General features: G+C 43.0%; 1 protein-coding gene across 3 annotated transcripts in view; it reads left to right on the forward strand.

Moving 5' to 3' along the window:
• The window catches only part of LOC133413775 (glutamate receptor-interacting protein 2-like), a 42168-nt gene extending 22497 nt beyond the window's left edge, over positions 1-19671 (forward strand). The window contains exons 10-24 of one of the 3 annotated variants that reach the window (XM_061698556.1): positions 5166-5294; positions 7811-7972; positions 9605-9791; positions 12186-12331; positions 12404-12484; positions 12910-12973; positions 13300-13445; positions 14483-14627; positions 14920-15086; positions 15602-15784; positions 15867-16020; positions 16733-16829; positions 16895-17095; positions 17502-17648; positions 18388-19671. In XM_061698556.1, the coding sequence (XP_061554540.1) occupies positions 5166-5294; positions 7811-7972; positions 9605-9791; positions 12186-12331; positions 12404-12484; positions 12910-12973; positions 13300-13445; positions 14483-14627; positions 14920-15086; positions 15602-15784; positions 15867-16020; positions 16733-16829; positions 16895-17095; positions 17502-17648; positions 18388-18591 (2213 nt within the window). In that variant the 3' untranslated portion in view covers positions 18592-19671. Of the gene's footprint in view, positions 1-5165; positions 5295-7810; positions 7973-9604; positions 9792-12185; positions 12332-12403; positions 12485-12909; positions 12974-13299; positions 13446-14482; positions 14628-14919; positions 15087-15601; positions 15785-15866; positions 16021-16313; positions 16409-16732; positions 16830-16894; positions 17096-17501; positions 17649-18387 lie in introns of those variants that run through there. The other 2 variants (XM_061698565.1, XM_061698575.1) reach the window with 2 other exon arrangements.
• Positions 19672-20988: the final 1317 nt, after the last annotated feature.

Raw genomic sequence — 20988 nt, forward strand, 5'->3', positions numbered from 1 at the left:
GGCTGGTTCCCCCAATTGGGGCTATAACGTCTCAAGCGCTTGTGTCGTCATCCATGGTTGCAGCAAATCCGCCTTGCATGTCATGTGAGCAAGTTGGCGCAGATTAGACTCCTGCTGAGGAAGAGCAAGGATTACTGTCACTTTTAGCATGCAGCGACACGTCTTAATGAATCTGTAAAGGAAGTTAATTATTGAGGTGCTTCCCACACACAAGGTCAGCTGATTTCATTAGAATGCCTCACAGCTATTTGAGTCCGTGTCTGCTCGTCACTGCTGTCACACGGTTATATAAACCTTTCAGCAATGGATATTTCATCACAAAAGGTGGAGCAACACATGTAGACAGATAATAAAACAATGCTCACAGGGATATATTCTTTATCCTTTGTGAAAAATTACTTATATTGCTGTATCTTACTGAGTCCGTTGTAGAACGCTACTTTGTGTCCCAATGTCAGTATTATACTGCCCCCAGGTGGCCAAGGTGCACGCACCAGAAGGAGCAGCGCAATGTGCATTGAACTGAAGCAAAACATGGCTAAAAAAGTGTTTAATTCTTTACATTCTATTCAATGATGACATTTCTGTGTGCTTTTATAAAGTACAATATTATGGAGAGCTATTTTTCTTATTTATTATTTTATTATTATTATTATTTATTAAGCATATTAAGATGGCGCCTACCAGTGTGGTCGCCTCGGTAACGCGCTCTCTAGTATTGTCTTTGTTTTTGTGTTTTTCGTCCGTCTTTGGAGACCTTACACGACTCACTTACACAAGGGGAGACCTGCTAACCATCAAGGAGGCTACTCCGGACTTTCTGTCACCAACTTTCGAAAATCCGCTCAGTTTTTTCCCCGAGTTACTCACCGGAGCGGCGTCCGCGGTTTTCGGCGCATGGAGGCGGAAGCGGCGCCACAGAGGAAAACGAGCCGGCATTCAGGTGAAACTCCGCAAGAGAAGACACAGATTGGCGTTCCCGTCGATCCACCTCGCGAATGTACGCTCCCAACCCAACAAAATGGACGAGCTTCATTTTCTGTTAAAGACCAGTAAAGACTTCGGACGTTCCGCGGCCATGTGCTTCACGGAGACCTGGCTTTGCGACGCTGTACCCGATGGCGCCGTCATGCTTCCCGGCTTCTACATTCATCGAGCGGACCGCGACATGGAATCATCGGGGAAAACGAAGGGCGGCGGGATATGCCTCCATATCAACGAAAAATGGTGTACGGACGTCACGGTGCTCAGCACACACTGCAGCCCGCATTTGGAGTCGCTGTTTTTGAACTGTAAACCATTCTACTCGCCACGTGAGTTTGCATCGTTTATACTGGCTGGAGTCTATATTACACCGCAAGCTAACACGAACGCCGCATTGCTAACGCTCGCCGAACAAGTCAACGAAATTTTTAAAAAATCACCCGGACTCACCCCTCATTATTCTCGGGGACTTTAACAAAGCTAAACTCAACCACGAACTCCCTAAATACAAGCAGCACATCGACTGTCCTACCAGGGAAAATAATACTTTAGACCACTGCTGCACTACGGTAAAAAACGCATACCGTGCTATACCTCGTGCAGCCCTGGGCTCGTCTGATCACTGCTTAATTCACTTAATATCGACGTACAAGCAAGAACTTAAATGTGCGAAGCCTACAGTGAAAACAGTCAAAAAGTGGACCAATGAAGCCAAGATGGAACTTCAAAGCTGTTTAGACTGCACAGACTGGAGTGTCTTTGAAAATTCAGCTGGCAGCCTGGATGAATATACGGACACTGTCACATCCTATATCAGTTTCTGTGAAGAGGTTTGTGTACCAACAAAATCATTTCGGACATTCAACAACAACAAGCCGTGGTTCACTGCTAAACTTAAGCAGCTTCGCCAAGCTAAGGAAGATGCATATCAGAGCGGGGACAGGGCCCTGTATAATCGAGCTAGAAACCAGTTTACTAAAGAAATTAACATTGCAAAGAGGATCTATGCAGCAAAGTTGGAAAAACAGTTTAGCGCGAAGGACTCAAAATCAGTCTGGCATGCATTCCAATCGCTGACTAATTACAAGCGACGATCCCCCCAAGCTGAGAACAATAGCACACTAGCCAACGACTTGAATACCTTCTATTGCAGATTTGAAAAGGACAGTTTCACTCCACACACCCACCCAGCCGAGCCCGCGACCACAACCACACCTCTGACTTCTGCGTTAACCATCCATGAACAGGATGTGAGACGCATCTTCAAACAACAGAAGATTAACAAAGCGGCAGGACCGGACCATGTGTCCCCATCCTGCCTCAAAGTCTGCGCGGACCAGCTCGCTCCAGTCTTCACTCAGATCTTCAACAGATCTTTGGAAATGTGCGAAGTTCCATCCTGTTTCAAACGCTCCACCATCATTCCAATCCCCAAGAAACCTGCAATCTCTGATCTGAATGACTACAGGCCTGTCGCTTTGACATCTGTGGTCATGAAGTCCTTTGAACGTCTCGTGCTGGACCACCTCAAGAGTGTCACAGGTCCCCTGCTGGACCCCCTGCAGTTTGCCTACCAAGCGAACAGATCTGCGGATGATGCAGTCAACATGGGACTGCACTTCATCCTAGAACACCTCGACAGTGCAGGGACCTACGTGAGGATCCTGTTCGTGGACTTCAGCTCAGCGTTCAACACCATCATCCCTGAACTCCTTTCAACCAAGCTTCTCCAGCTCAGCGTCTCACCTGCCACCTGCCAGTGGATTTACAGCTTTCTGACGGGCAGGACACAGCAGGTCAGGCTGGGGGAGGCCACCTCATCCACACGCAGCATCAGCACTGGGGCGCCCCAAGGTTGTGTCCTCTCTCCGCTGCTCTTCTCTCTCTACACGAACGACTGCACCTCAGCGAACCCGACTGTCAAGCTCCTGAAGTTTGCAGATGACACCACTGTCATCTGCCTCATCAAGGACGGTGACGAGTCTGCATATCGACAGGAAGCGGAGCGGCTGGAGCTGTGGTGCGGCCGACACAACCTGGAGCTGAACACGCTCAAGACGGTAGAGATGATCGTGGACTTCAGGAGGCATCCTTCGCCGCAGCTGCCCCTCACGTTGTCCAGCTGCCTTGTGTCAACCGTCGAGACCTTCAAGTTCCTGGGAATTACAATCTCTCAGGACCTGAAGTGGGCGACCAACATCAACTCCGTCCTCAAAAAGGCCCAGCAGAGGATGTACTTCCTGCGGCTTCTGAGAAAGCACGGCCTGCCACCGGAGCTGCTGAGACAGTTCTACACAGCGGTCATCGAATCAGTCCTGTGTTCTTCCATCACAGTCTGGTTTGGTGCTGCTACAAAAAAGGACAAACTCCAACTGCAACGGACAATCAAAACTGCTGAAAGGATTGTCGGTACCCCCCTACCCACCATTGAGGACTTGCACGCTGCCAGAACTAAGACAAGGGCGTGCAAAATCCTCTCGGACCGTCTGCGCCCCGGTCACCAGCTCTTCCAGCTCCTTCCCTCAGGTAGGCGCTACCGATCAACGCAAACTAGAACTAGTAGACATTCCAACAGCTTCTTCCCTCTTGCGATCAACTTCTTAAACACCTAACCTATAATTCCATTACAACAAGCTGGAAATTTTTTGACTTGAGTTCGTTGTCACATTCCTGTGGGGCCAAATATGTATACTCGTGCACTCACTGTAGTTGTCTCGCCATGCTGCACTATTTGCATATACTGGCCACTCATGCCAGAGTAGCATCTGCTCCATTTGCACACTGATTGAGGAGTATCTGTAACATTTGCACAACCAACATTGTCCCAGATGATCGCACTACTCGTCACTTTAAACCGCATACACTCCTTGAAGTCTCAGCGCCCTTTGCACAATGGTCATTGCACCGGACTATTGCAATATTAGTAATTCGAACTGCTCTAAGTGCTAGAGGACTCTGCATCTTTTTGCACAATTGTTTTTTGTCAATGTCTTTATGTCCCCAAAGTGTTCTGTAAATTGACCGTCTGTTGTACTAGAGCGGCTCCAACTACCGGAGACAAATTCCTTGTGTGTTTTGGACATACTTGGCAAATAAAGATGATTCTGATTCTGATTCTGATTAAAGGCACCACTGGACAAACAAAGATTCACATTCACAGCTAAGAACGATTTAGTCTTAATTTAACCTAAAAAACATGTTTTTGGAATGTGGGAGGAAGCTGGATTACCTGGAGAAACCCCACACAAGCATGGAGAGAACATGCAAAGTCCACACTAAAAGGCCAAAACCCAGATTCGAACCCTGAACCTCAAAATTTTGAGGCAATTGTGCCAACTCTTTCACACTGCCAAAATGAAACATCGACAGCTTAAATCTTTTCTTTTCAAAATCATCAAAAATTAAGACAAGTGCCACGCTAACAGTTTGAAGAGTCTGAATTATTATGCAAGACAAATTAAATTAATGGCATTTGTCAATGCGTTAAAGCCACATGAAGTTTAATTTGTACCACGCTGTTTTTTGGGGGTATAAATGCATGCCAGAAGCTGAGCTACACTGTTTACGGATGTGGCGTGTGGCCAGAGCACCAAGCAGTTACGCTTCTTATTCCTTACCCAGTGAGTCAGAAACCCATCATTTCAATTCAATTCAATTTTGAGCAGAAGTCAAGAAGGCCACATAAAGTGACGTGGAAGGTTGGATCTGGCCCGCGGGCCTCGGGTTTGACACATGTGCACCTCATTAGACATCCAGCTTTCAGCTGTGTCCAATCAAGGTGCATGTTTCCTGCGCCATCATGGCCAGCGACCAACTTGCTCACAACCCTTTGGCACCTTGGGGCTTTTTAGAAAATGACATCTTAAACATGATCTCCAATTTCAATGCAGTTATTCTGAAGTTTGCTCGTAAAAGTAAGGTTCTGTATTTTCAACTTCCACCACTTAACAATCAGTGTGTGCCAAAAATTTTCAGGAGAACACATCAAACCAAAGGATTAGGTGCGGCGTGACGAAAAACAAATATCAATTACGCTGCTCTGAATAATCCTCCAGGCGATGTGTGTTTTGGTACAATTTTAGACAGGGGAATGAAAGTGTGATTTCATGGGTAGGATTTAGGAACATGCATGACACCAGAGCGGGCCTGCCTTACTCACAAGTGCCTCTTTACCGCTGCAGTAAAAGTGCAGAAGAGCAGCCATCATCACTGGGACCAAAGCAGCAACTTGTGCCTGCCCCCACATGGCAGCCACGGCAAGACATGGAGCAGCCCAAACCACCCACACAACCAGCAGGACCACAGCAAACGTAAGTGGTCGTTTGTGACAGCTTTGCTGCTGGCAAGACGCCATCGCAGGAGCCTTTTGCGACTTCGACAGCCACATACCTTTTCATGTCACGTGCTGCACGAGCTGAGTGTGAACGCAAACAAGACTGTGTTTTGTTTTGAACTTTTTGCATGCTCTTATCCAGTGATTCCGTGCACAGATATTTGCCTGTGCAAGCAAAAATAAATAAATCCATACATTGTTTCCACTATTAGTTAACCTGTATAACTCAATTGGAAACAAAAGGCAAATTTTTCATCCAGGACAAAAGGGCAGGTGCTTGGACACCACTTTGGGTCAATGTGTGCACGTGCCTGCCAATCACTAATGTACCATGAGAGAGAGAGCATCAGGAAATCATCCATTTTCATTAATTGGTCTGAAAATTATTCATTTACTACAAATCATGTATCTTTGTTCATCTATCTATGCCAGCGACATGTAATGGTAGGCAGAACAAATCACAGAATTTATAATTAACCTGTAAACCTTTCATTGTTTTAAGTCCAATATATTTGCGTTTAATCTTTGAAGTGTTTTTCAAACATTTTGGTCAACAAAAAACTTATGTGCAATATATTTTCATTTAATAATTTTTTTAGCACATTGTTGATGTTAAAACCTAGTGTGATTGTTGTATTGAATACACTTTTTAGTAATAAATTCTCTGCTGCCTTGTTTTTGTTGAACACGTGGGCCTCCTAAGCTACTGTATTTTGTTGGTCGTTATAGTGGTACTTGGAGACCAAATTATTTTCTTATGGTGGTATTCGGTGTAAAAAGTTCAAGACGCACCAGGAACAGAACTATATCCCCCCTGTACTGCTGAGCAGAGCATTTTCTAATCTCCACAAGGAACAATTTCATATCAAACCGTGGAGGCAGGCTTGCAGCCCTACCAGTGAGAGCTCGGTGGATGTCGCTGTGAAGTGGAGCACTTTCTAGGGCTTCCTCAGAGCACAATCATTTGCATTTTTTCCCCCTTGGTAGTTGTACTGAGGGCTAATTTACAGATTTATTTTTTGTAAATTACAGGCAGGAGTGTACTTGGTGTATCTTCTGGTAGGAAAGGGAGGAAGGAGACTTGGTGGGGGAACCTCAAAGTACAGGAAACCATACAAGGAAAGAGGTTAGCTAAGAAGTGGGACACTGAGAGGACTGAGGAGAGGAGAGAGGAATAGATGGAGATGTGAGGCATATGATGACATGTATGCCAGGTTGGAGGCTAAAGGAGGAGAAAAATGATCTATCCAGGTCGGCCAGACAAGACTAGATAAATGGAAAGAATAATTTGAGTTGATGAATGAGGAAAATGAGAGAGAAGGAAGAGTAGAAGCAAGTGTGGTGGACCAGGAAGTGGCAATGATTAGCAAGGGAGAAGTTAAAAAGGCACTAAAGAGGATGAAAAATGGAAAGCCAATTGGTTCTGATGACATTCCTGTGGAGGTATGAAAGCATCTCGGAGAGGTGGCTGTGGAGTTTTTGACCAACTTGTTCAACAGAATTCTAGCGCGTGAGAAGATGCCTGAGGAATGAAGGAAAAGTGTGCTGGTGTGCATTTTTTAAGAACACTGGTGATGTGCGGCGCTGTGGGAACTATAGAGGAGTAAACTTGATGTGCCACACAATGAAGTAGTGGGAAAGCGTAATGGAGGCTGGACTCACGACAGAGGTGAGTATTTGCGAGCAACAATATGGTTTCATGAGGTTCGACTGGAGTCCCTGTGGACCATGATGTTCGCAGATGACATTGTGATCTGCAGTGAAAGCAGGGAGCAGGTGGAGGAACAGTTAGAAAGGTGGTGGGATGCACTGGAAAGCAGAGGAATGATGATTAGCTGAAGTAAGACAGAATATATGTGCATGAATGAGAGGGGTGGTGGGGGATGAGTGAGGCTATAGGGAGAAGAGAGCATGGGTGGAGGACTTTAAATACTTGGGGTCAACCGTCCAGAGCAATTGTGAGTGTGGTCAGGAAGTGAAGAAACAGGTCCAAGCAGGTTGGAACGGGTGGAGGAAGGTGTCAGGTGTGTTATGTGACAGAAGAGTCTGCTTGGATGAAGGGCAAAGTTTACAAGACAGTGGTGAGGCTAGCCATGATGTACGGATTAGAGACTGAAGAAACAACAGGAAGCAGAGCTGGAGGTGGCGGTTTCTACAACGTACAATAAAAATCATTTCCATTGTTTCTTGTTTGTTACGGTATATTCTAGTTTCTAGAGATGGTGAGTTAGGAGTTTTCATTTGCTGTAAGCAATAACTATCACAAATATGCATATATTAAAAATATATATTTAAATATTTTACTGAGAGTGTGTGTAGTGCATCTTTATAACATCCGTTTAACTTCCTGTATTGAACTAACTACAGCTTTTGCTACTATTCTAATTGATTGAGATGTACCTGTATCTGCCTTGGTTCAATAAACGTTGGGAAGCACTGCTCTGAGCTATCTGAGGCTGTCGATAAGTAGAGTGCAATGTCTCATGTCTGCAGCTCTGGTGAGTCGTGGCTTCTCCCCTTCCTCCACAGCCACCTCCGGCTTCAGCAGCCAAGGGAGCAGCACGCTGCCCTGCCCCACAGTGCCCACTGCACCCACCAGCCCTCGGACCCCCACCGGCAAGAGGAGGAACAGGAAGAAGAACCACAAGAGCTCATGTATGATAAATTGCCCGCCTCTCTCAGTAAAGGATTGGTCTAGTTTACTTATGCTTAATTTAAACTACATTCAAGACTGCAGGGAAGTATTACCTTTGTAACAACTAGTTAAAAATAAGAAAAACAATCACTGACATTTTGACTGTCACAATTTTCCTAATAGGTTAATGAAGAGATGATATAGCCACATCTACACACCAATTTCCATGAACAGTTTGTTGTGATAGAGTATAACTGACAAGTCCAGATAAATCTAGTTAACTGTACTCTATATAAGTCACAATAAGTGTCTTGTAAATTTTAGTTGTTAGCCACACAGCCAAATTTGGATGATTAAAAACTATCACCAATTATAAAATGAGGCTTCAAAGTCATGAAAAATCAAGCCTTTCAGGAAAACTGAAATGGTGGAAAACCGTTTGTTGTATCTGAGTACGACAGTCAGTCTTTGGCACGTTTTAATGTACATTTACAAATCCCAATTTCAATGAAGAAACTGATAAACCTTTTGTTGTTGTTGTTGCAAATATTTACTCATTTTGAATTTGACGCCTGCAACACATCCCCAAAAAAACTGGTACAGGGGGATGTTTACCACTGTTACACATCACCTTTCCTACTAAAAACAGTCAATAAGTGTTTGTGAACTGAGGACACTAATTGTTGTAGTGTTGATGGTGGAATTCTTTCCTATTCTTCCTCGATTTACATCTTTAGTTGTTCAACAGTCTGGGTCTATTTTGTGGTATTTTGCACTTCATAATGCACCACATTGCCAATGGGAGACAGGTCTGGACTGATGGCAGGTCAATTTAGTACTTGCACTCTTTTACTACGAAGCCACACTGTTGTAACAAGTGCAGGTTGTGCATTAGCATTGTCTTGCTGAAATGAGCACGGACGTCCCTGTAAAAGATGTTGCTTGGATGGCATCATATGTTGCTCCCAAAGCTGTATGTACTTTTCAGTGCCTTCACAGATGTGCAAGTTACCCATGCCATGGCCACTAACACAACCCCATACCATCACAGATGCTGACTTTTGAACTTTGCACTGATAACAATCTAAGCGGTCTTTTTCCTCTTTGGTCCAGAGGACACGACCTCCATTTTTTTCCACAAACAATTTGACACGTGGACTCCTCAGAACACTTCACTTTGGTCCCGCCATTGATGCCATGTCACACCATCTCGGTGATGTAATTTTGTGTGCTAAACAGTCTTGAAGGGCATGTGAAGTACAATGAACTTATGGAAACATGGATCCTATTAGTAAATAAACCTACTGTACAAAGATGTGGCTGTAGGTAGATACTGCAGATAGAAAATGCTGAAAGGGGTATAAAAAAGGTGTAGTTACGAGCAGGTGTTTTTATTCCAATTCAGGTCGTTTGGCTGTTTTTAAAAATGTTTTAAGGTTTGCATCCAAAGGCTTTCATTGTGGTTTCATCCTGCTCGTGTGTCCCATATTTAAGATAAAAAGTGACTTGACAATTTAAAATGACTTATTTATTTTCTGTCACCTTGTTGTATGTGGTAGTACATGTCTGTTATTTTGTCCTTCCTTGTAATTGCATTTATGTGCCATGTCTTCAACTAATGTCACCCTCCTGATGTCCCCTCCCTCACACAGTGTCGCTGGCATCCAGTTCTGTGGGCCCCGGGGGTCAGGTTTTTCACGTGGAGGTGAGCGAGATCATCCTGAGGGGAGATCCGCTCACAGGTTTTGGGATCCAGCTGCAGGGGGGTGTCTTTGCCACAGAAACACTTTCTGCTCCTCCCATCATCCGCTTCATTGAACCAGACAGCTCAGCTGAGAGGTAACATGCACAGACACCAAAAGAGGAAACAAATCATATAGGGAGTCACCTTGAACTTGGGGTGCTAATCATTCAGCCAGGCAGGGACACATCAGCAGGCTAATTTTAGCCACATGAGTATTTAGTTTGCAGGCAGACAAATTCGAGATGCATCACGATGATACAAATAAGACTTTTTTTTTTTTCAACTTTGTTCCTCTTCCAAACTATTTTTCATATGCATCAAGGAGCAAAAATATTTAGTTTGGTCAGTGAGGAAAATGTAGACTATGCTTAGATTTTAAAGTGAACAGTCACATTGTTTTACACTGGTTATTTCTTTCTAACCAGAAGCTAAATTATGCAGTCGAAAGAATAATATTGCAGTGCCTTGAGATACAACTGACCCGATTTCAGTTTTTATTTTAAATGAGACATCGTTCGGGAGATTCTTTGCCTTTGACGTACGAGCAGAACTTTGAGATGCGAGCAATGTACAGTGGTAGTGAGCTCAATTCGGTTCACAACAAGCAGCAGTTTGACAGATCGTGAACAGTTAGCGCTAGCTTCAGTAGTGACGCAAAGTAGTGATCCAAGAAGGGGTAAGTTGTAAGGGGTAATTAATAGGAAAATATATTTGATAACAGATATGCCAGCGCCAGCCCACACTGCAGTGATTCTCGGTGACCAACGACAATTATTTTTTATATATTTGTAACATTAGACATTACATATTGGAATGAAAGTACGCTTTTTCACAGCCCCTAGGTACTGGTATACTTCTATACATCCATCCATTTTCAACACCGCTTATCCTGGTTAGGGTCACGGGATCCTATCCCAGCTGACTTCGGGCGAAAGGCAGACTACACCCTGAACTGGTCGCCAGTCAGTCGCAGGGCACATATAGACACAGACAACCATTCACATCCATACCGTCACTGAGTGGGAACTGAACCCACGCTGACTGCACCAAAGTCAGGCGAGTGCACCACTACACCATCAGTGACTTTACTGCTATACAATGTGACTTTTTTTTCTCTCTGCTTTTCATTTTCCTTGTAACCATGACCCTAACCCTTATATGCACCCTTAAATTTTAAGAAAATCTTTAGCAAAACAATGTATATTAAAAATGAGATATTACGGCATTTAGCAAAGAAAAAAATCCCTCTAACTTTACCTTACGACAGTCCGCTTAGCTTAATGCTAACAAACAATGCAAAAAGCCCTGGACAGGCTAATACATAGCATCGACGTTGCTGTTTTATCACCCATTAAGCAGTGGCTATTTTAACACCAACGGTGAAGCAACATACTTACACAGACAATATAACAACTCAACAGGCATATATTCTTAACGAAAAATGACCGGTTACTGTAGCTGACTGAGTCAGTTGTGAAACTTGTCTCTGTCTGTATTATACCGCCCCCAAGTGGCCAAGACACGCACGCCAGAAGAGCAGCACATTTAGTTAAAGTACATTCATTATACAGTACTGTTTTTCTTATTCAAAAACATTACCAAAAATTTTGAGTTGGCTGGCACATAATGATGTCTGTCATTTCAGTTCCTTTCAATTGGAAAAGATGATTTGAGGTTCAAGTGTTTTGAGTTAAGTGGTGGTGACTGAACAAATTAAACTCTTATATCAATGCACCACTGTGCTGTGTTTGCTTATAGAAGTGTTCAAACAATTTCAAACAAAAGGTCAACACAAATGAGTTAGTCAGGCCCAACTCCTGCTGAATGTACACGTCAGGCCTGGCCCAGTGTGTAGTGGCCTTGTTCTGTGAGGTCATGATGTTTGCCCAGGGTCACGACCCTTGGGTGACACCTTTTTAAATCAAGTACCTGCGGGACCCGTTGTGCAGTCGGAGGGGGCGTCCCGCTGGGATGTTCGCACCTTAACATCCATGCACACTTAATCTACTGCAGGGTTGTTGGTAAATTAATATTTGATGACAGGACTACATTTTGCAGACTTAATGTCATTTTGGAGGATCAGCCCCTCTTTATTTATTTATTTAAAAAAAAAAATTTTTTTAGGGAGTTTGTCAGCAGACTACTGGCTACCCCAAATTGATGACATAGTGTGGTGATAGATCTGGCCTCAGTGTAGATGCTGATGAATATCCACTCATTGACCAAAACAATAGGTACGCCAGGGATTTCTGAGATACAACGGTATCAGTCTGCCTTTACAAATGTTTATTACTGTGGTGAACACAATTTGTAGAATTGCTGCCTTAATTTCCTCAGAGGTCTAACTGAATAATGAAACCAAAACATTAGAAACACCACTCAGTATGATGAACAGGGTGAGAGTGGAAATAAAAGTCCATTCCTACTAAAATTAGCCTTTGTTTTATTTGCAAGCTGCTGCCATGTTGCTGTTGTGCTTCTGCGTGCAGGTGTGGCTTGATACAAGTTGGAGATAGACTCTTGTCCATCAATGGCATCCCCACTGAAGATGGCACTTTGGAGGAGGCCCATCAGCTGCTCAGAGACTCTGCTCTGGCCAATAAGGTCACGGTGGAGATTGAGTTTGATGTCGCAGGTACAATTTACTGTAGCTATCCATGCATGGACTGGAGGGTCGCATACATTTATCTTTTATTCTGTTCATTAGAGTCTGTGGTTCCAAGCAGTGGTACCTTCCATGTGAAACTACCCAAGCGAAGAGGAATGGAGATGGGTATCACCATCAGTGGTGAGTGTTGGCATAAAACTGTCCAGCAGGGTACAGTATTGTTCAAATGTTTATGCGATGGTAGCCAGCTAATGCAGACGTAATATCCACTCCCTTAAGTAAGCGTACACAATTTAATGACACACAACACATGATTTTAAAAGTAATAACAAAATATGACATACAATGACATACAATACAAATGTATGTAACAAATATAACTAATTTACTAATATATCAAACTGTCATGAACACCAAAGTAAAAAATAAAGCTATTTTGTTATTAATACCTCTCTGCCAATCAAATGCATGAAACGTTTAAGGTTGAATTTAGATTGAGATCTTGTGGCTAAGTCTATATATTATGTAGACATTCCTTTTGAGTATTTTGGCCCTATAGAACAAAGTAAAAACATTCACTTTTTCCTTTATTTTTTGTACACCAGCAAGTAAGAAGCCTGGCAAGCCGCTTATCATCTCTGACATCAGAAAAGGAAGCGTAGCTCACAGGTATGTTATTTCATCACACAGATGTAACCTGACTGCTTCATCAACATAACGTTATCTCTCTGTGCAGGATTATTCACCAGAAATATTAAAAAAAAAAAAAAAAAACTCATCATAAATCTATTAAATCATTATTGGATTGGTCATAAAAAGTAGTTCTGTAGAGCAGTGGAAGTATATTTCCAAAGGGCTCAGTGATTATTAGACCTGAGGGTGACGTTGCGGTCACCCCCAATGATTCCAATGTGATAGTAATAGGATTCACATTGTGAGTCAGGAGCAGCACCCCAGTTCCAAATAATAGCTTTGCTCCTCTTTTGCACTTGTAGGACAGGCACTCTGGAGCCTGGAGACAGGCTGCTGGCCATCGACAGTGCGCGTCTTGACGACTGTACCATCGAGGATGCCATGCATGTCCTGGATCAGGCCGAGGACATGGTCAAGCTCCGGATACAGAAAGACGAGGACAACATTGGTGCGGATGGCACTTAAAACACAAAGCATCTTGAAGAAAAGCCACAAATAGTTGACGCCATTTTGAGCAGCGTTTCCCAACCTTTATTGAGCCAAGGCACTTATTTTACATTAGAACAATCTCACTTTGCCTTACCAATGCCACCTCTAGCTCAATGCTAACATGCAATGGAAAATGTCATTGAGCAGTTAACGAATAGCATCGATAGTCGCTGTGTTACAACTCTATAAGTGACGTATATTTGAACACAAATGTTGGAGCAACACGTGTAAACAAACAATATCACAATACTCAGGCAAATAGTCTTTATCATATGGGGAAAACGACAAATATTGCAGCTTACTGAAGAACTCAGTCGTGAAGACTATCCGTATCACTGTATTATACTGCCACCCTGGTGGCCAATGTGAAAAGGAGTAGCACAACGAGTCCAACTAAGGCATTAATGATGCACAAACTGTTTGTTTACATTCAAATTCATTATTACCCTGTTTTTATAACGTACAATATGATAGAGTGCTGTATAGAGTAACACATTACACAAATATTATCTGGGGAGATGTAACAGATGGTATTTTGATTTCAATGGGGAAAGATGATTTGAGGTATGTGTTCTGAGTCATTAGCGTATCAATGGAACAAATCCAACTTTTATCTCAAGGCGCAACTTTATACTCAACTAATGACCTTGTCTTTACTTAAAAATGTACTTAGTCGGTCTGAAATATGGGCCACTTTATCAGAACACAAATCCGATATACTCACAGGAAGCCACGTCTTATTCTTTGTATACTGTGGCGGGTTCAGGCATGTGCAATATGTGCGGCCGCATCGGCCATTCAATCTAGGACCGCCACTGGTACAGTGTACTGTATATGAATGGCAAAAGGTGGCATAGTTAGAGGAACAAAGATACATAATTATAATGGCATATTAGTGTGCTATGTGCACAGTGGTTGGAATCACTGGTATTACAGTATGTTACAGTCAACAGTGACAGACTCTTGAGTGCCACTGAGTGAACGTTTGTTCTCTAGATGAGCTGGAGATGTCTGGTTCTATCATCTACACTGTGGAGCTGAAGCGATATAACGGGCCACTAGGGATCACCATTTCGGGCACGGAGGAACCTTTTGACCCAATCGTCATTTCAGGTCTAACCAAGAAAGGCCTGGCAGAAAGGTGAGACGTGGGCAGTGGGACAGGTCACGAGTGACAGGCGAGAGTGAAGGTAGTTGTTTAAGCAGACGGTGACATTTGCATTAGACGCAGAAGTGACACTAATGACCCCTGTGTAAATGTTTTCAGTTGAATAAGACAACAAAAAATGGCTGTCTCATTTCTGTTTTCTATTACAAGAAGCGCCTTTGTCGTCGTCTCAGTCGGCAGGCTGGCAGCCGCGCAGTTTTCCGATCTGTCGTGGCTGTCAGCGCTGTCTGGTATCTCTGTCTCCTCCTCTCTCCGAACGCTGCAGGACCGGGGCCATTCACATAGGGGACCGCGTGCTGGCTATCAATGGGGTCAGTCTGAAAGGCAAAACGCTGAGTGAGGCTATCCACCTCCTGCAGACGGCTGGGGAGTCGGTCACCCTCAAGATCAAGAAACAAGCAGACCGCGTGTCGGCGTCTCCTCGGTCTCATGGCAAGAAAGCACACTTGTTCTTAAAGGCCTTCGCTGTGACATCACGCTTCCTTTCGGGTAGCAAAAGACTGAAGGAACTACTAGGAAACAAATCCTTAATGAACACATTCACTGCCAGTGACGGCTTTAGAAGTCAAATATCCATGTTAACTGGGAAGGCTGGTAGTGAATGAGTTAAATGTCATTTGACCAAGGCAGAGTGGATTGATAAAACAGGCTAAATGGCTTAAATGAGAATTTTAGCCTTCTCTGCTGCCATTGTTTAAATGTGAATAATTTTTTTTAAAGGAAATCCAAAAAAAAAAAAAAAAACTCACACAAAGCTCTTGTGATTGTTTTCAGGTCAGCAGTATACATCGACCAGTATCAGATTCTGACGGTTTTATAACCTTTGGAAAAAATGTTTCACGCTATTGCGTTTTTGCAGTTACAGCTCTAAAATGTATAGCTATTTTGAAATGCTTGGGTAATTGACAACTTTTTCCACTGAACACAACCTATTTCATTTTTATCAGAGTTTGATGGGAGGCGGGTCCTTGACAGAGAAGCTGGCTTTCTGAGTGACTTGGAGGATGAACTGATGGACTCGCAGAGAATCAGTAAACATTCAGAGATGTACTCTGCCACTGTGCCCAGCATTGACTCCGCAATGAGCTCCTGGGACGGCTCAGGCTGCGACGCCGGCTACAGTAGCCAAGGTAAGGTCGGGAGAGTGCGTCATTTCCAAAAGTGACCCATTGTCGCTCCTAGTTCGTCTAAGACAACCATTTTGTTTCTTAGGCGCATATTTTCACAAAGATATCTTACTCAATCCCAATGAATGGCGGAGAACAAAGTACAGGAGCCCAGTCGGATCCAGCTCTGTGGGACTGATGCACCACGCGGGGCTCTTGGATGGAAGGCTGACTGAGGATGACTGGGACAAGATGCCTGGGTAAGAACGCCCAGGCCGTCTCTGTCACTTTCCTTCCTGTCAGCTTCTTGTTTGTCAATGCAGCTTTAATTCTTTCATTGAAATCCATTTTTATGAGCTTCTCTGTTTTGTATTTTTCCATGTTTGGTTTCTTTGACAAAGGCAAACTGCTCTGTGTGAGTCATACCATAGATAGAGATAGATAGATAGATGGATATTAAAGCACAACAGCAACATTTGCTTGACAATTGATGCTTTCATGTTTTGTTTGCTTGTCCAAACTGTCGTTTTTTTTCCTCCTCCTTCTTTCTCAGGTATTCTCTCTCTGATCTGCTTTACTAATTGCCCACAAGCGCTTTGGTGTGTCACCTTTTTCATGACCACACCAGGACACGTCAGCCATGTCGTCTTGTACCTTTTTTTTTTTTGTCACATGGTTTGACTGTTGTATTTTTTTTTTCCCCTTTGGTGTGGGGGGGGTGACATTTACTTTTGTATTTACAAAAAGAGAAACATTTGTGAAGAACTCTTCAGTGTTTGAGGTGTGAGAGAATTGACAAGAACTCCTACCCCCCCAGTGTGGTCTTGAGACTTTCAAAGGGACTCTCTTTTGCAAAGCCAAACAACCTCCACCCCCAGAAAAAAAAATGCATTTCCCATGCTGCTTTTGAAGACAGCACCGGCCTCAAGACGGCAAGACTGCTCTCATGTTGTGGTTCCTGCGTTGTCGTAGATTCATCGGCACCCTGAATCAGGACGATAGCTTCTGGTCCCAGGCTCTGCAGGACCTGGAGACTTGTGGCCAGTCTGAGATCCTCAGGGAGCTGGAGGTAGGCCCCGGCCCGATCTTGTTTGTTTTTTTCTTTTCCCTGCTCACTACCTCACACTTTTACAGGCATCTATGACAGGTAGCGCTTTCAGTCTGTACCTCGACGAGACCAAGACGGAAAAAGACTCAATGTTTCTGTCAGAAATGAGTCCTATTAAACAAGAGGGAACCAATGTGGCACCAAAGAACAGGAGCAACCTCAACATGTTGATCGGATGCGGCAGAGGCTCAAACAGTCTGTCTTCTACGAGCCTGGCCCTGCACAAGGTAGCATGGGCTTCCTTTTCGCAAATCTGGAAGGACTTGATTTTCAAATAGTACACACACGCAGGTCACATTAAGATGAAAAATTGGTCTACTTCACTCTCATTTTAAGAATGTACGTTTTATTAATGTTTTCAAAGTGCATATATTGTTGATGTAATCGGTGTCCTTCACAGACTGACCTTAGTGAGTCAGTGCAGTTTGGGTAATATCATATTTTGAGTTGAAACTATCCTATTGTTGTCATTGAAAGTCATCTTGGCAGAAAATCAAAGCTACTGTTGGGTCATAAAACCGCTTTTTGTATAGATTTCCAACATTAGAAAGTGTCATTAGAGAGACATTAACATTAGAAAGAAAATCTTGATGTAAATGGCCGACACTTTGTCTGTGTTCCATGTGTATGCAGGTGACTATCAGGAAGGACCCTGAGAGTCGGGACTTCGGATTCAGTGTATCTGACGGGCTTGTGGAAAAAGGAATTTTTGTCAACATGATCCGCCCTAAAGGCCCAGCTGACCAGGCGGGCCTGAAGCCTTACGATCGTATACTTCAGGTGTGGTTTCTCTTGAAGTTTTGGAAATTCGGGCAAACCCTTGTTTGTTATGACACCAATGCTTACGGACAAAGATTTACTCAGAGGCAGGTATGATGTTTGATAGCAAATAAAATGAACAGTTTTTGTCACAGTGCATCAATTGAATGGCCATTGTGCTGGTCCTTCTGGTGTGCCCACCTTGACCATCTGGAGGCAGTACAAGACAGATAGACAGATTGCGATGTCTCAACTCCTTCCACACCTCGACAGTAAAGCACTAATATTAGTTCTGCACAGAGGATAAAAATTTTTTTGGCTGTGTACGATTTTGTCTGTCTACATGTTGCTGCATCGTTTGTGTTCACTGAGTTGCTGGGTTTTAAAGCACCGCAGCATAGATGCTGTTCAATGTTAGCTTTAGGCTAGCGGCCTGAAAGGCTAAGCCATGTGGTTTAAATACACAAGGTGTTTACTTTGATGTTAAACTTCAACTGGGAGTGTCAATAAATGGTTTGAAGAATATTTACTAATTCTATCTGCCAAACTGCAGCTCGAGAAGTGTGTTGTCACTGCCACGATACATGCATCGAGTCACTCGTATTTGAAGGCACCACTGTAAATGTGAGTGACTGTGTGTAACGTCGTCACGTTTATGAACATACAAAATGAAAACGTCTGACTGAGAGGAGAAAAAATGGGCTGTTGTCATTTGGCAAGATTTCAGTGTCTGATCATTTGATTTGATGGCATCCTCCAGGTGAACCGCGTGCGGACCAGAGACTTGGACTGCTGTCTCACTGTGCCCCTGATCACAGAAGCGGGAGCCAGCCTGGATCTGGTCATCAGCAGGAATCCAGTGGGAGCGGGCGACACCGGGGGCCTGACCGGCGACCACCACGACGACGCTGCCGTCTCACTGCTCTGCTTTTCTGAGCACCGCACGAACAGCATTGCCCTGTGAGCGCAAAACAGACGGACTGGCACTACGTCACATGCACGCCCCGGTTGGTCACATTGCACCTGCCGGATGTTCACAGCACGGCCGGTGTTAATCGCCATGTCCACACGATGCTTTTTTGGGAGGGGGTTATATAACAGGCATCATTACTCTCACACAGTTTACAACTATTTGTTGAATTTACTTATCCCCACTAGAACATAGTTCAGTCTTTATATATGATCACACATGCACAGGGTGTTGGCACATTTAAGGTTCAAGATACATTTCGGAGTTATTTTCTTGGCTCACTGCACGTTTCCACAGAGAAGGGCCCGCTCTCCCTCTCTGAATAGAATTCTCACTGCCACCGGCCAAGTATCATAAAAGGTGACATCGTCTATGTTAAGCTCGTGAACGCTTCCAAAGACGTGTCCCTTTTCTCGCGGACGTCCTTGGGAGGGATTACGGCTAGTATCGCACTGTTATTAGCGGTTTCACTTCACATTCTCAGCACCACCACATGCACGTTTTCACTTGATGGGATTTGTTGGGCAGTAAAGTGATGTCTGTTTATTGTTTCTAAAGAAACCCCTTTTCTATTGCCTGACTTCATCTTCCGCTGTGGCTATTTTCTGTTTTGTTTTTTGTTTTTGGGACCACCACTTGACCCCATGTTTGTTGGCACGACCTCAGCAAGTGACTTATTAACTAACAGAAACCCCGGAGTCATGTCTTGTTTACCTCGATGGGGTTGTTGTGAGTGCCCCTCCAGTCCTAAATATCCCTGCAGTTTAAAAGACGCGTTGACATCCTGTATTGGCTGCTGTGTGCACAGCCTTAGAGACCCATACCGCTTTAGCATTTTAACTCTTAAACGATCAAATGTCAACAGAGGCCTATTTTTAAAATCTTTATATATGAATCAAATCTTTTGACTGATTCTATTTTGGTGTAAAGTTACTTTATTTCTCATACATGCATGTAGGAATTATTTGCGTGAGCTGTTATACTTAATGTGGGGTTTCGTTATTTAAATTTTCTTTTTTTTAATGTATTATAAGCTAAGATGTATTTCTTTTTTTTAATAAACATTTTAAAGCCTGTTTGCTTCTGATTACAGTTTTTATTAATTTTTTTTAAATTGGCTTTTAATGTACAGGTCATCTCTGGCCAAAATGAAGGTCAAGAGGGGGAGGGAGCACCACCACCTCAAATATTTACCTCTGCAAGTACCACAATCAGTGTTTTTTAACAGTTTTTAAACAATTGCAAATGTACTGTACTAAAAAAGTTTAATACAACTGAACTAATTAAAAATGTACTTTACTGGATTTAAAAAGTTTGAAAAGGCTGCATGCATAAGCTTCATTCTAATACATATGTTTAACAAATTTCATTTTAAATGTACATTTTGATTGCAGTGGTTCTCAAACTTGTTTGACACAAAGTACCACAAAAAAATAATTATATACTCCAAATACCTCTATGACGGCCAACGGTAAAATACAGTAACATAGCCTGAGTGTTCATAAAAAACTAGGCAACGGTTTTATTCCTAAAAAGTGTTCCTGTATTATTGTAAGCCACTTTAAAAAAAACTTTAAAAAATGTATTGCACAAAAGTTTCCAAGCAAACCATCTTTTTAAAGATTAAATGTATTGTGCTAAAAAGTAAAATCCAACTGAAATGTACTTTTAAGAAAAATTCTGTTCTGGGTTACAAAAAAAGAAAAAAAAAAAAGGGCTGTATGCATAGTTACAAGCTTCATTAAATGTATATTTTAGTCATTTAATTCTATGATTCTTTTACATACAACTAGTGGCAATAGTACCACACTTTGAGGATCATTCCTCTAATGGCTACATTTCTGCTTTAACCTGAAATAGTCCCAGAAAGTAAATTTGTGAAATTTCACTCTGCTCTAATCAAACATTGAGTGTTTACATCGTGCTGTGCCTGATCAAAGATCGTGTCAGTGCATGTGGCTCATACCTTCCCTCGTTAGTCAGCAAGACAAGTTCCTGCCTGATAGAAGGGGTTAGATTTATAGTGGGTCATATACTTGACTTTTAGGTCAAGTGTCCATGAGCTACAACAGGGAGTGTGAAGGGCTGTGTGAGTGGCAATATGGGGGGGGGTTCACATAATGATTACGTAGTGCTTAAAATAGGAGAGGAACATTAAGCAGAGTCCTTTATCAGACAAGCAGTAATACTTGGTAACTTAGTTAAGGCCAGAAATACTGTGCCGTGAAAAAGTATGGGCCAGAAATTCTTACATTTTTGCATAGTTTCCCTACTTTAACGGTCACCATTTAAAATCAGCATTTGAAGTTCACTTGGGTTATATTTGTCTGATGATCTTAAAGGAAACTATGCAAAAAATAAAGAATTTGAGAAGGGGGCCAATACATTTTC

This window comes from Phycodurus eques, chromosome 1, assembly GCF_024500275.1.
Source record: "Phycodurus eques isolate BA_2022a chromosome 1, UOR_Pequ_1.1, whole genome shotgun sequence".
Lineage (NCBI taxonomy): Eukaryota > Metazoa > Chordata > Actinopteri > Syngnathiformes > Syngnathidae > Phycodurus > Phycodurus eques.